The sequence below is a fragment of the Aricia agestis genome, chromosome 9 (assembly GCF_905147365.1).
Source record: "Aricia agestis chromosome 9, ilAriAges1.1, whole genome shotgun sequence".
Classification (NCBI taxonomy): Eukaryota; Metazoa; Arthropoda; class Insecta; order Lepidoptera; family Lycaenidae; genus Aricia; species Aricia agestis.
The window spans coordinates 3,447,917-3,461,721 of record NC_056414.1 but is presented as its reverse complement, the minus strand read 5'-3'; the positions used below and the strand labels follow the sequence as shown (position 1 = coordinate 3,461,721).

Here is a 13,805-nt window from a genome sequence, read left to right as displayed (position 1 = left end):
AATTGGGGAACAATTTTAAATTAAGAATTGTGATTTTAATTTGTGTTAAGTTTAAGTATGTGATAAAATTACTACGGCGCAGAAACGCTGTCTTCCATCGCGTTTTCCATATTCTCTACGTTGTACATAATTAGGTTTATTATCGCATGACAACACGTCCGTACTACTGCCTTACGTAAATACTGAACAAACTATTTTATAAAAAGCCTGTCTGTGAAAAGAAATACTTTTCTTAGAAACACCACCTTTCTGTCTTCGAACTTTTTATCAATATTTTCGGCAATTTCTTTATAGCAATAGAATTTATTTTCATAGTCAGGTTTAACCTTTTAAATACTTCCGTAGGATATAAGCTTATTGTGATATTTCGGCAGTGCCTTAATATTAACATTTTCAATTCCCTTTGACATTAGTGTGAACGTATTGAGGGTCCTTGAATGTTTACAAGGGTCCTATTTACAGGTATATTAGTATGTCAAAGGGCCGCTTTAAACAGACAAATTTTCTCATGACTTTTTTAAGAACTAATGTAAATAACTAAATTTAAGTGAAAATTAAAAGCCTGTTGAACTTGAATATTTTCTGTTAATTGTAAATTTAAAATTAATTTAAGGTTTCACATAGTGTACAATTTTGTAGATATTTTGTAGTATATTAACATTCTGTAAAAATGTGTTCTTACTTTAGTAAATTAAATAACGAGGATATTTTAGTTACACAAAGGTTTTATTTTCCCTTCTCAGAACATAACTGCAATATACACTGGGGTAGGTCTTGTTCCCGAACACGAAGTTTTTGCCGGAACCATCCAGCTTTATAATTAATCACTAGTAATTCATTTTTATCTATTATTAATAATTTACTAGCTATTTGACCGAGCTTTACTCGGTATTCGATGAAACACGAATAAAATGACATTTTCTAAAAATGATTCCTAGCTAGATCGATTTATCACCCCCGAAACCCTCTATATACTAAATTTCATGAAAATCGTTGGAGTGGATTCCGAGATGCCAATAACAAGAATTGCTCGTTTAAAGATATAAGATATCTTTAAATATATAATTATAATTGGCATAAGAAAAATATAAAAAAATAGTAACATAGAAAAATAAAACCTAGTTGTTGCTCAAATTCCTTATTTGGAATATAAGCTGTATATACATCTCGATCAATAAGAGATGGCGCTATAAGCGATAGGGTAGACGAAACGCACGTAGTTCGCTTATGTGCCCCAAGATGGCTCTAATATAAGTAGAAATAATAAAAATCTCATAATTTTACATTTAGTCAAAGAAACGCATTTATCAGGGTTCTCTTGAACAAAGAAGAGAATAAAAAAATATTATGATGGCAAGAGAGTCAAAATGATAAGGAAAATTAATTTTGTGATGAAACTGTAGACTTAGCTGCGTAGATTATGTGGATGATGCGATTGCAGTTAGACATACGATGTTAAGACAGTGCGCATCAGTGACTACAACGTTCCTCTAAGCTTCTTTAAATATAATTGAAGACGTGAGTGAAAGAATCGAACAAGTAACATTTCGTAACATACGGACAATAACTCATTTTTTCCTTATTTTATTCATAAAACTTGTAACTTATTCACTTCATATCCTTGCTAATATATCTGGATACACATATAATCCACAGTTTTTCTATTTCAAATAATTTTTCCGGCCCTAATGCCTCCATTTAAGCAAAAAAACGATAAGTTTTTTCATGTTACTTACCCTATTCTTCCACTCACGTCTTGAATTATAACATTATAATTACTAAGGGTGGGTTGCACCAGAGGCGTGGTTAAAGTTAAAGTTAAGGTGAAAGTTATGGTTATAGTTAAGGCTAAATTTAGCTTTAACTTTAACCTTAACTTTTACCGGAGAAATTGACAGATGACAGCTGGTCCAACAAGGTTATAAATGAACGTAGGCGGGGCCGCTGCTGGTAAAGGAGAACTGTCAAAAATGGCGTTTTTGTATGATGACAGAGTTAGTTACTTTTTTCGCCACGTGCATTTAAAACCTTGTCGAGCTCTATGGTTATGGTTAAATATGGCATCTTGATGGCGTCCATTTTTAACTTTAACCAAAGATTTGATATTTTGCATTGTAGTTACAGTTATAGTTAAAGTTAGTTGGTGTAACCCAACCTAAGAAAGTAGCAAATAGAGCATCTGATGGTAAATTGCGAGTTGAATTTCTGTACCTTAAAGCCCATCGTTATTCGATAGGCCAACGCGACGGTAAGTAAGTAAAGAGTAATTTCTAATATTTTATAATACTAGAAGAGCCATGTTTCAATGCTGTGAGGCTGCGGCATTGAAGCATGGTACTCCTATAATAGTGAAGACGTGTCACGTGAGTGGAAGAATAGAACAAGTAACATTTCGTAACATTCGGAAAATAACTCATTTTTTCCCTTAGTATATTCATAAAACTTGTAACTTATTTACTTCATAACCTAGCTAATATATCTGGCTACACATTTTTATCCACAGTTTTTCTATTTCAAATAATTTTGCCGGCCCTAAAGCCTCCATTTAAGCAAAAAAACGGGAAGTTAAAACATGTTACTTACCCTATTCTTCCACTCACCTAGTGACTCACCTAGTCTTGAGTTGTCTGTAGTATGGTACGATCTGAAATACTACTCAGTTGACCATTGTTGACTTCACATAACCCAATAAAGTAACGTTGGGTCGTTATAACTATGTCTACGCTACGAATAATAACAACTATACGAATAATAACAACTATTTATTATTCATAGTGTACGATTCAATTTCTACGAAAGTACCATCGGAGGAATTGATTCATAGGCAGTTGACGGACCTACGTCAATTGCACAATAGACATAACGACCAGTAGTTCGACTGCAAAGAGACGGACAGGTTTCAATATCTGTCAAATTCGTCGGGTTTCACTAGGATTATGAACGGAATGTGCCTCGCGCTGGCTGATATAATTCATTTTTAAATATTTAAAATAAAGATTTCAAAATTAGATTCTGTCAATTTTAATCGCATGTGCCAAAATATAAACAACAATACGACCAAAGAGGAATATGTCCAGCGAATATGTAATATTTTTAAATTCGTAGGTGACAAGTTAACAACCCTAGCGAGGATTTTCGTCATAATACGTCAAATTTAAAAATTTCAACATCAGTTCTAAGACGGCATACTCTATCATTCTGTCTACTCTGTCAATTGGTTGGATTATGTCAATTCAATGATAGCTGTGATGTATGATCTGTCGGCTGGGTTTGACACAACGCGACCAATTTACGTAGGTCCGCCATCTGTCTATGTATCAACCTCTCCGATAGTAGGTACATTAATATGATACAATACTATAATAAATCAAGTTCACTATCATCAGCATAATAACAGGCAATTTTGCCTATGCAAAATATTGGACTATTCCAATTAACAATGTTTAATGAACATCCAGGACATTTCGTAACGTTACGCGTCGTCACGCGGCACGACACGACAGTTTAGAACTGACCGGCTAAGGCAGAAGGCGTTGACTTAGGTCAGTATATAGAATTTACTGTAGACTAGTATCGAGGAAATTGCATTCCTAATTAGTTGACAGACCAAAGTCATTTGGTCGGATGACGGACTGTCCGCTGGGTTTTGATGTAACGCGACCAAACTACGTAGGTCCCCATCTGCCATACTATCAGAGAAGTTGATTCCTAGGCAGATGGGGGACCAAAGTAATTTGGTCGCGTTACGTCAAACCCATCAGACTGATCACAGCTAACATTGAATTGACCTAAACCGACCACATGACGTAGGTCCTTCAACTGCCTAGGAATCAATTTCCTCGATGGTACAATTAATGTGGGCTATTGCACTGGTCATTACGTGTTATTTAAATTGGTAGTACTATCGCTGCCTGTAGTGCATAACATAGGTTACTAAAATTGAGATAAAATTAATTGAAATGGAGTATAGTTAATGGATGATCTTATGGATGATGGCTCGGTTTATAAGGTGTTTTAATAGGAGTTTATCTTTTGAATACTGTTGTTGATTAGTAAAAGTTTTGATGTTAGCGTAAAGTACAAATAAATAGAGGAAGTACCGACTACATACTAAAAAAAACTCAGAAACTGGGTACCATGAACAATCTTATTAATTACTATACTCCATTTCAAGTCATTCTGAAATTTTTGATCTTTATGTAAGTAAATAAATCCCACCAAAAACATTTCATGTAAAATGTTACCTCGACGACCACAAAAGGTCTGTCCTGTGAAAAAGACATCAGATCTAATGTAGAGCCAAGCTTCTGAATATACGCGGCCTAACTCTATCGACCCTAACTCCAACAAATTCTACATATCAGAAAGTATGTACTTCCCTGTTTCGCTACCGTCGTGGAGGTGAGGCGAATATTTATTTTCTGATCAGAAGTAAGTAGCTTCGCTTGGCTCGTCTCGGCGGGGATACTACCGTGTCCCCGGATAATATGTAGGACGGGTAGGACGGCTGTGATCCCCACAAAAGTGTAAGCCATGGTAATTTGAACATTAATTTAGTCGAGCTTCAATTTTTTTAAATTTTAAATATCAAAACTATTTCAATTGTAGCATAAATTCCCGTGGTAATGTATTTGTGTAGTTATTTGCTGTGCAAGAAAGAAGCGATCAAAAATAACTATAGTACTTTCATATTGTTTTACTCGACGCTATCAAAGTGGAAATAGAGTACTTACTACAGAATAAACTACAGATATTATTAATTGTTCAAGTATTTTTGTAAAACTAATTCATTTATCCCTAAAAAATCACTTCAGTGCAAGTTTACTCAGGGCCTATTAGAAATACCATCCACCGATTACGATAAGTCCAAAGTTTATTTCACTACCGGCAACCGACGCATAAAAGTAAAACAATTCATTAGCTGTTTTCCTTTAAGCTAGGGCTCCCCAAACTGTGCGTTGCGACGCCCCGGGGGGTCGCGAGTCGTGACACTGTCCCAGGGGCGTCGCATGTCAACACGACCAAATCGAGTAAGCGCCGCGCGCATTGTGTCAATCTTACATCCCGGGGTTCCCGGGCAGTCTAATTCCCCGGTTTCAGAAGCTATGCTCAGAAAAGCTAGCGCAGCCTTCACATTAGCCAGCCTTGCTGGCTTTAATATCTTTCATAAATATATCTTTTAATTTTTATGCTTATGTTTCGATTTGGTTCCTAAATCCTAATAAAAATATAATTTTCCAAATATAAGTGTTTATATGATAATTGATAACCTATGTAGGCTGGTTCTAAAATTAGAAAGTATTTTTGGGGGCTGGGTTGAGGGGCGTCGTAAAGAAATGGCAAAGTCCCAAGGGGGTCACAGTACAAATAAGTTTGGGAAGCCCTGCTTTAAGCAGTGAAACGTAGAGTTTGACGTTTGTGGATCAAGAAGATGTTGCCTTCTGTTATATTTTTACATCTTATGGTTTGGGTAGTTAATATAGAGTGAAGCTTGATTAATTATTCCTAACATTATACCTAGGAATAAAACCTTACATTTTAGGGCTACCTATAAAGAATAAACGCATTCCCTAACACTTATTTTGACTGTCAAGAGTCAAGACCCTTCAATTCAAGAAAGTGTGGAATGAAATTTGAAATTAAAACGGTACAAAATATATACAATATAATTATTATATGCACATTTTTTTTCAATTGTGTTTTCTTCAAGATATGTCTAAGTTAAATTTCTTCTATATTACAGATCTAAAATATTTAAAAGGTAGTGTAGGCAACAGGTAACCTAAGTCCACTGTTGCTTTTGGTATTTTGCAGCAAGTACTCTCAATTTTCAAAGAGGGCACAAAGCTTATTGTCCTGCAGGCTAGACCAGGTTTAAAAATAGACGAGACAAAAAGTCGCCGCGAAACCGGTACACAGATGCAAGTTTTTGCTGGAACCTTCGTTTCATGGGAACATTCCAAAACGCATCTTCAAGCTCAGTCGCTATGGGTAATTGTTTTTATGCGCTATTTGCGAAGATGTTTGCACTTATTAGTTGCAGTGGCTATTTAATTCCTCCATCGTTTTCTTGGAGTATAATATTTGCTTATTGAGAGAATCACAAGTCCAACAAAGTTTGTTTTTCAAGTTACCAATAGACAATTATTGCTGTCTGACCTAATGCTAGAGGACTGAGGAGTATAGTTAAACACAGTCTGGCATCAGCTAAGCTACGAATGAGGATTTTTTTAATCCAAAAGGCGAATCGAGGCATGAAACTTAACTTCATAACTGTAATATTATGTAATTTTTTAAATTATATGCACATTAGTAAAACAAGAAAGACAATTGAAGTTGTTAAAAAAGCAGCCTGTATGTTCATCATTATTGCCCCAACTGTGTTAAAATAAACTTAACAGTAACACAAATCTTACATAAGTCAGCACATATCTTTAAATATTTAGATATAAACGATATACAATAATATGTTAATCCTAAGAACCGCAGAATATGCTGAATAGATAAAAATAACCCTACAAAAACCCTATTAAATAGTCTATAATATTGGCTTTGGTAATCCTGAGTGAGAGTTTATGTCTAGAACTATAATTATTATGATCGACAGACTAGACGCCTAGCAGTCTAGTAAAGTGGGCATTCCACATTTATAGGCTATAATCTACGCTATTAATACTTTAATGTGAAAGGAACACGATAATACCACAATTTAAAGATCGACATTTTTATTGCATAAATCTTTGTTTAAGCGAAAAAACTACTAGTAGTAGCTGGTTTAAAGCCTCTGCTTTAAACCAGCAAAATTATTTAAAATAAAAAAATGCGGATTTCATGTATACCATAATAAACACATTACATAATAGATATTATATTAGCCAGATCATGAAGTAGCTGAGTTAAAGGTTTGTTCAAATTATAAATATGGAAAAAGTGAGTAATTATCCTTATGTTATAATTTTTTTGTTATCCACTTCATCCACTTATATCTTCTATTTTAAATATTTCTGCTGTATTTAGATATGGACTCTGGCTTCAAATTTGCCCTACGTAGAAATTTTATTTGGCTTCTAGGTTTAACCATGTAAAATATTTTAGTCACTTTTATTTCTTTTGGCATACTTGCAAGCGACCAACCCCATAAAATTGTCCTTTGTTCATTTGCAAAATAGAAATAAAAGGTTAATGGATACCTCTATTGCTACTTATAAGTTTATGATTGCTACCACGATCTCCGTATAAGGCATACCCATACAGGAGTCCCATTAGCGACCGGTCCGCCCGGGAGGTTTATAAGGCAGCGTCGGGAGCGTGCACATCATTCCCCTGGCAGTACTGCCAGCAGACAGTCCAGCACCAAGTCAGCGCAACATCATGTGGTACCTGCTCCTCCTGGTCTCGGCGGTGTCCGCCCAAATCCCATCGCTGGGATGGTGCCCGGATTATCAGGTAAGGAAATTTTGAGATTTATTTGTTTTCGGATTTTGTCCAAATCTTAGTCACTTTCTGTTTTTTTTTTTATGAAATAAGGGGCAAACAGGTCACCTGATGGAAAGCAACTTCTGTCGCCCATGGGCACTCGCAGCATCAGAAGAGCTGCAGATACGTTGCCGGCCTTTTAAGAGAGAATAGAGTAATAGGGGAGAGTAGGGATGGGATGGGAAGCGAATAGGGGAGGATAGAGTAGGGGATTGGGCCTCCGGTAAACTCACTCACTCGGCGAAACACAGCGCAAGCGCTGTTTTACGCCGGTTTTCTGTGAGAACGTGGTAGTTCTCCGGTCGAGCCGGCTCATTCGTGCCGAAGCATGGCTCTCCAAAGTCTAAAATAAAGTCTTCAGCAACAATATCTAATTTCAGCTGAAGGTAGTTTTAATAACGAAAAAATAGCATTGGGATTTTGTGGGACACCATTTCAATAAAGAAAGACAATATGAATGATTTTAAAAATAATTATATTATTTTACTAGGAAATTGATAATAACAACGTCTTCTCTTAATGGTTACATCCTACTTCCTAGGATTAATAGGATAGGATAGGATTATTAACATAAACCTCCCAACATAAGAGTCATCCCCACTTGCTAACTTGATTAAAGGACCCACCATTTTACAAATCAATAACTAAATTTTAAAACGACTAGTGATCGCCCAATGGTCGAAATTCGACCTTAGTTTCAACGATATTAGGACTACTGTCTATATTTTGTAAAAAAATATTGACTTTATCATATTTTTTCAACTCTTGTCTCTGGGACTCAGCTGATCTGAGACTGGCCGTGTAAGCATTGTCTAATAGTAGCTCAGATTCAATAAAAAAACCTATAATCCATTTTCAATTTGTCACCTTTTTGTCAACAGACTTCAACCATAAATAAAAGAGTATAATTCGTATGTATAGGCATGTCACTCAAAAATCTGTCATTTTTCCTAGTGTGTGTGTTGTAGTGTGTGTAATGTTTTATTTGTTAAAAATATAGAGTAAAGGCTTACTTTCAAAATAATATTAGCTCGATGCACACCTTCACCATGTAAACTATAACTGTGCAAAATTACATTCACCTACGTTTCCCCGTTTTTCGTCAAAAGGGATACAAAGTTTTTGGCTCACGTATTAATTAATATACATATATATATATATATATATATATATATATATATATATATATATATATATATATATATATATATATATATATATATATATATAACCGATGCGTCTATCGTAAGAAGCTTCGTGCTATGAGACTATACCATTGGACGATACACGCAGATCGTCCAATGGTATCGTTTTAAGCACGAAGCACTACGCAGGTGCGGCCCGGGCATTATTATAATAACAGAACTGACCTGACTCAACCGAGTTCGGTTTACTCTCTGTTTCGATGGCACAAGCCGGTCAGCGACCTACACTGGTTACGTTTTCATATGAGCCACTTTTACTAGTTTTTGTCAGCGAAGTTATCAATAAACATACAATATCATAATAATAGTGATAGCCTTCGTTAAAAAATAAAACTCTTATTTAATTCGATTATGACCTACTAAATTAAACATTAGCATTTATCTATTTAATATTTGCTAAACTCATATTTCTCATTAGCTCTATATTTTAAATGTTAGTTACAATCGCAGAATTATGCCATCACAAAAGTTGCTAGAAACAAAACAGTAGAACAAAACCGCTATGGAAATGCATTTCTGTGCTCACAGTCGTAAAAGCATTGTCAATAGCAACGACTGTTTGTGGTTAGAGCATTCCTAGCCGCTATGCAAATAATGTAGGATTCTAGGACCTAACGGGGCTATTCAAGGAAAATACACAATTGCATTAAACTTGAAGCCTAGAAAGAGAATAGTTAAATGCATGGGAAAGGACTTGGGCATGGAATAGAATACTTAATGACTGGCACTGCATGGAAATTAGTTATTTAGATGCAAGTGCAGTTAAAGATGTAATCAGTAATCATATGAGTTGTCAGGACTTTGGTTGAACCTACATTACTAGATAGTAACTTTGAATGGTAATAGTACCCAATGTTTCTAACGTTTTACACGTTAGAAACATACCCATACGAAAACTGATGTTTAAATAGATTTTACCATTATGAAAATTAGATACACCCAACTACATTATTTTATACGTAGGTAGGCCAAAACGTGGTAGAGCCATGCTTCGGCACGAATGGGCCGGCTCGACCGGTGAAATACCAAGGGCTCACAGAAAACCGGCGTGAAACTGCGGCGTGAAAACCGGCGTGTGTTTCGCCGAGTGAGTGAGTTTACCGGAGGCCCAATCCCTATTCCCTTCCCTACCCTCCCCTATTCCCTTCCCGTCCCTACCCTCCCCTATTACCCTATTCCCTCTTAAAAGGCCGGCAACGCACTTGCAGCTCTTCTGATCCTGCGAGTGTCCATGGGCGACGGAAGTTGCTTACCATCAGGTGACCCGTTTGCTCGTTTGCCCCCTTATTTCATTAAAAAAAAAAAAAACCTACCGCTCTTACAGGGATTCATGCCGGTCAGAAGAGGCGGGCCACAGGTAAGAGTCAAGACGATAAAAACAATTTAGAGCATTGTCTATCTTGTCCTAATAATAATCCCGCCCGCAAAGGGCACAGAATTGTCTCCGTTACCAATCTTTCGTATTCCGACAAGAGTCTGCTTCTCCATACAATATGGTCGTAACTAGTACGGTACAATTTTGACGAGGAGACTCTATTTGCATACACACTAGTCGATGAAAATTTCCAGAATTTCGACTGGTGGACATTAAACGGGAGAATTTTGTCATACTTGCAAACAAAGCTGGACTTATATCGTAGAAGTTGTCTAGTTTGTCGCTTCTTTATAGAATCGCTGATCAAAATGTATGGAATTGACATTAGACGAGTCGAACGTCAACGTATATTAACGAACGCTTAAAGCTCTGAAAAGAAGCGATGAAGATAAAGTCTTGGCTAAAGGACCTGGAATTGCTTTAAAAGACAATATTTAAAAGCCTAATTCTTTTTCAGCCGATGGCAAACTTCAACGTGAACCGGTTTTTGGGTTCCTGGTACGAAGCTGAGAGATACTTCACCGTGTCTGAGCTCGGCAGCCGCTGCGTCAAGACGAAATATGAGAGCACCCCCGAAGGCAGGATCCTGGTCTCCAACGAGATTACTAACTCTTTGTAAGTAGACAACGGATTTAATTATAATGTTTATAAGGAGGCTATATTGCCTAATTTACTAAGATATACAGTGCTATAGCTTTATAGGATTCTCGTTTTAAGTACTTGAATGGGAAAAAGTTGTTTCCTGATAGATGAGAGAGAGATTTTGCTGCATTCTCCTAAGTTTATATAACACATACTTTAATTCGTCACTCTACATGTTATTTTAATTCCTCTCTCCCAGAACTGGCTTAAAGCGCGTGATGGAGGGTTCTCTCCAGACCATCGGCCGCGAGGGCGAGGGTCGTATCATCGTCAAGTACTCCTCCCTGCCCGTGCCCTACGAGAACGAGTACAGCATCCTCGACACTGACTACGACAACTACGCCGTCATGTGGTCCTGCAGCGGCATCGGCCCTGTGCATATCCGTGAGTATTTTGTCCGATTGAAGGCTTTTTTTGCTGAATCAGATTAATCGGTTATTTCCACTAGCTTAAAAAAATCGTCTTATTTTTGAGAAAAATTACTATTGGCATATATACTTATATACTGGACGCTACGTTAAATAAACTCGGGATCATATTTTTAACTTTGCAGAACTCATAAATATTATCATGGAATACAAAAAAATACATTATTATAATCGATATTTCAGGAAGGTTTCAAATCTCTTTTCAAATCGATAACTCACTGCTTGATAAATGATAAGACTCAGGAGCCCTCTTGATATTTTATGGGATGCTAGCTTCAGCTGAAGTGGATAGCTTCTCAGCTATCATAAGGAAATGTGTGGCATCCCTGATACATCGGGTTCGGGGCAGCATCAACAGCCTCCTGAGAACAGTTGCGGAGAGACTGGACGTGGACAGTGCTATGATGCAGCACTGGACTCGCGTCCACCTAGTTAAGGACACTAATATCACGTATAATAGTTACATTATACGTGATATTGTGCTTGTCCCATAATATATTATTATAATTCGCAATGCTGTACTCTTGCTAACATAGTTTTTAAGTTAAATGTTTACTAACACTATATGGTCCACAGACCGAAATAAAAACGTTTTATTTTTATTTTTATTTTTATTTTTATTTTTATTTTATTTTTTATTTTATAAAATTATTTTGCTTACAGAAAACGCTTGGATCCTAACCCGTGACAGACTAGCGCCGCCCATGGTGATGCAGTACGCATACGCTGCGTTGGATAGATACAAGATCTCCAGAACTTTCTTCGTGAAGACCAACCAGGCCGACTGCAACGTCCTGCCCCTACCAGCCGCCACTGCCTTGCAGAGTGACGAGTTCGTCGTAGACCTCAAGAAGAGCCCAATCACTGAAGAAGCTAAGGAAGACGTTGTGCCTCTAGAGGTAAGCAAATTGTCTGGCAGAAACCGCTTACAGCGGTAAGGCCGCCATTTCGATATCTAAAATATATTTTTTTTTTGTTTTATTTCTCTTGTTTTGTGTTATTCATTTTGTACGTGTATGTTCAGATAAACGATTCATAAAATATTAAATATATAAAAATGAGCAAAAACTTATTTAGTCCGTAACATTTGTGACAAAGAAATAAAGAAGAACTTTTGTATCACATAAGATTTTGACAAGTATGCCAAAATCTTATGTGCTACAAAAGTTTTTTTATGAATCCTTCCTTCATAAAATTTCTTTTATGAAGGAAAATTTAATTTGATCTAAAGCTAAAGATCATTTTATCTTGACTTGTACAGTTGCAAGTTTTAGTCGTCTAATATTATTATATAAACAAGATTTTTGTTGTAATTTGCTTATAATTCCATTACAAATCTAATAGACCGTAATTATATTTTACAGAAAAGCGTTCCAGTAGTCATTCCAGAGGTGATCAGAGAGAACGTCCCAGTAGAACGCTCAGCCGCACCAGAAATCCCAGAAGAACCGAAACCAGCGATGCAAGAACTTGAAAAGAAGGAGGAGAAAAAACCAGAAGAAATGAAAGATGACAAAGAAAAGAAGACTGAAATCAAGGAGAAGAAAGTCGGAAGAAAGTACATTCATAGGAATCATTGAATTATGAGAAGTATCTAAACAATGGGGCTACTCAACCAAAAATTGTATTAGATACAAGAAAGCCGCTCAATTTAGCATAGTCAATAAATACTAAGCAAATGGAAATCAGACCGAAAATAAACTGATAAAAACTAACTCTTATTGTATTATTCGTTCTATTAAATATTAAAAAGTAAAAATTGTCTTAAAAGTAAAGGGGCTATCTCTTTACTTTTAAGACAAAAATTGAGTATCTTACTAATAATATCAGATATCAGTTACACTTATCAGAGTTTTATACCAAATAGAAATTGTTGAGAGAATACTTCATGATTATGCTGAAGTGCGTAAAGTATAATAACTACAACATTATAATCTATCACACATGAATTTGATTTACCAACTGGCTCATAGAGTCTGAATAGACAATATAGAGCTGATGATGATGATCATGAATGAGCAGTATTTTATTGCTACCAGTAGCGCCATCTTATTTTAATACAAGAACTATTCGTTGAAGGCCGCAGTCTCGAAACTTACATAAGTTTCGATAGATGTCACTTTTCTAGAGCCTTGGCCTTTGGTTATAGTTTGTCCTTTACAATTTAACTTATTTTTTTAATAATGACTGTTGTCTGTTAAAATTAATAACTAGGTACCTTTTCAGAGAATATTAGTTTTTTTTAAACACAAATGTCAATGCTTTAGAATTTAGAAATCTAAGTTGACTCTATGTAGAGTTGCATGGTTAAGCTCCCTAAAATGTTGCTCTACAATTTCAAATTTAGACAAAAATTTGTTAAAATTTTTACAAACTTCCTTTACTTTTAACGTAGACTTGTAAAAAAATTTTAAAAAGTAAATATTCATCATCGTTCATGCTAAGATTCGAACTCACGTTCGTCCACGAACTTGTACGAAAATTTCGTCGCATCTTTCGACTGGGAGCGTGGCGTCTCCTGTAATCCGGCTACTCGGAGGTCGGGTGCGGAGGATGGTTTGAGGTCGGGAGCCCTGGGGCTGAGTGGCCCATGTTGACCGGACGTCCACACTAAGCCCGGTATCAATATGGACCCCCCGGGGGAGCTCGGGGGGTGCAGGTTAACTAAGGAGAGGCGAA

At 36.3% G+C, this 13,805-nt stretch overlaps 1 protein-coding gene across 2 annotated transcripts; it reads left to right on the top strand.

The window, feature by feature from the left end:
* Positions 1–3,511: 3,511 nt before the first annotated feature.
* On the top strand, positions 3,512–12,841 carry LOC121730439 (apolipoprotein D-like). 2 transcript variants are annotated; one of them, XM_042119467.1, is made up of 5 exons: positions 3,512–3,542; positions 10,514–10,671; positions 10,898–11,082; positions 11,790–12,025; positions 12,491–12,841. In XM_042119467.1, exons 2-5 carry the CDS (start codon positions 10,517–10,519, stop codon positions 12,704–12,706), a joined length of 792 nt encoding a protein of 263 aa, XP_041975401.1. In that variant the 5' UTR covers positions 3,512–3,542; positions 10,514–10,516; the 3' UTR covers positions 12,707–12,841. The 2 variants fall into 2 exon arrangements, with proteins under 2 accessions (XP_041975401.1, XP_041975400.1); XM_042119466.1 differs by lacking the exon at positions 3,512–3,542 and adding an exon at positions 7,283–7,446.
* The last annotated feature ends 964 nt before the right edge of the window (positions 12,842–13,805 follow it).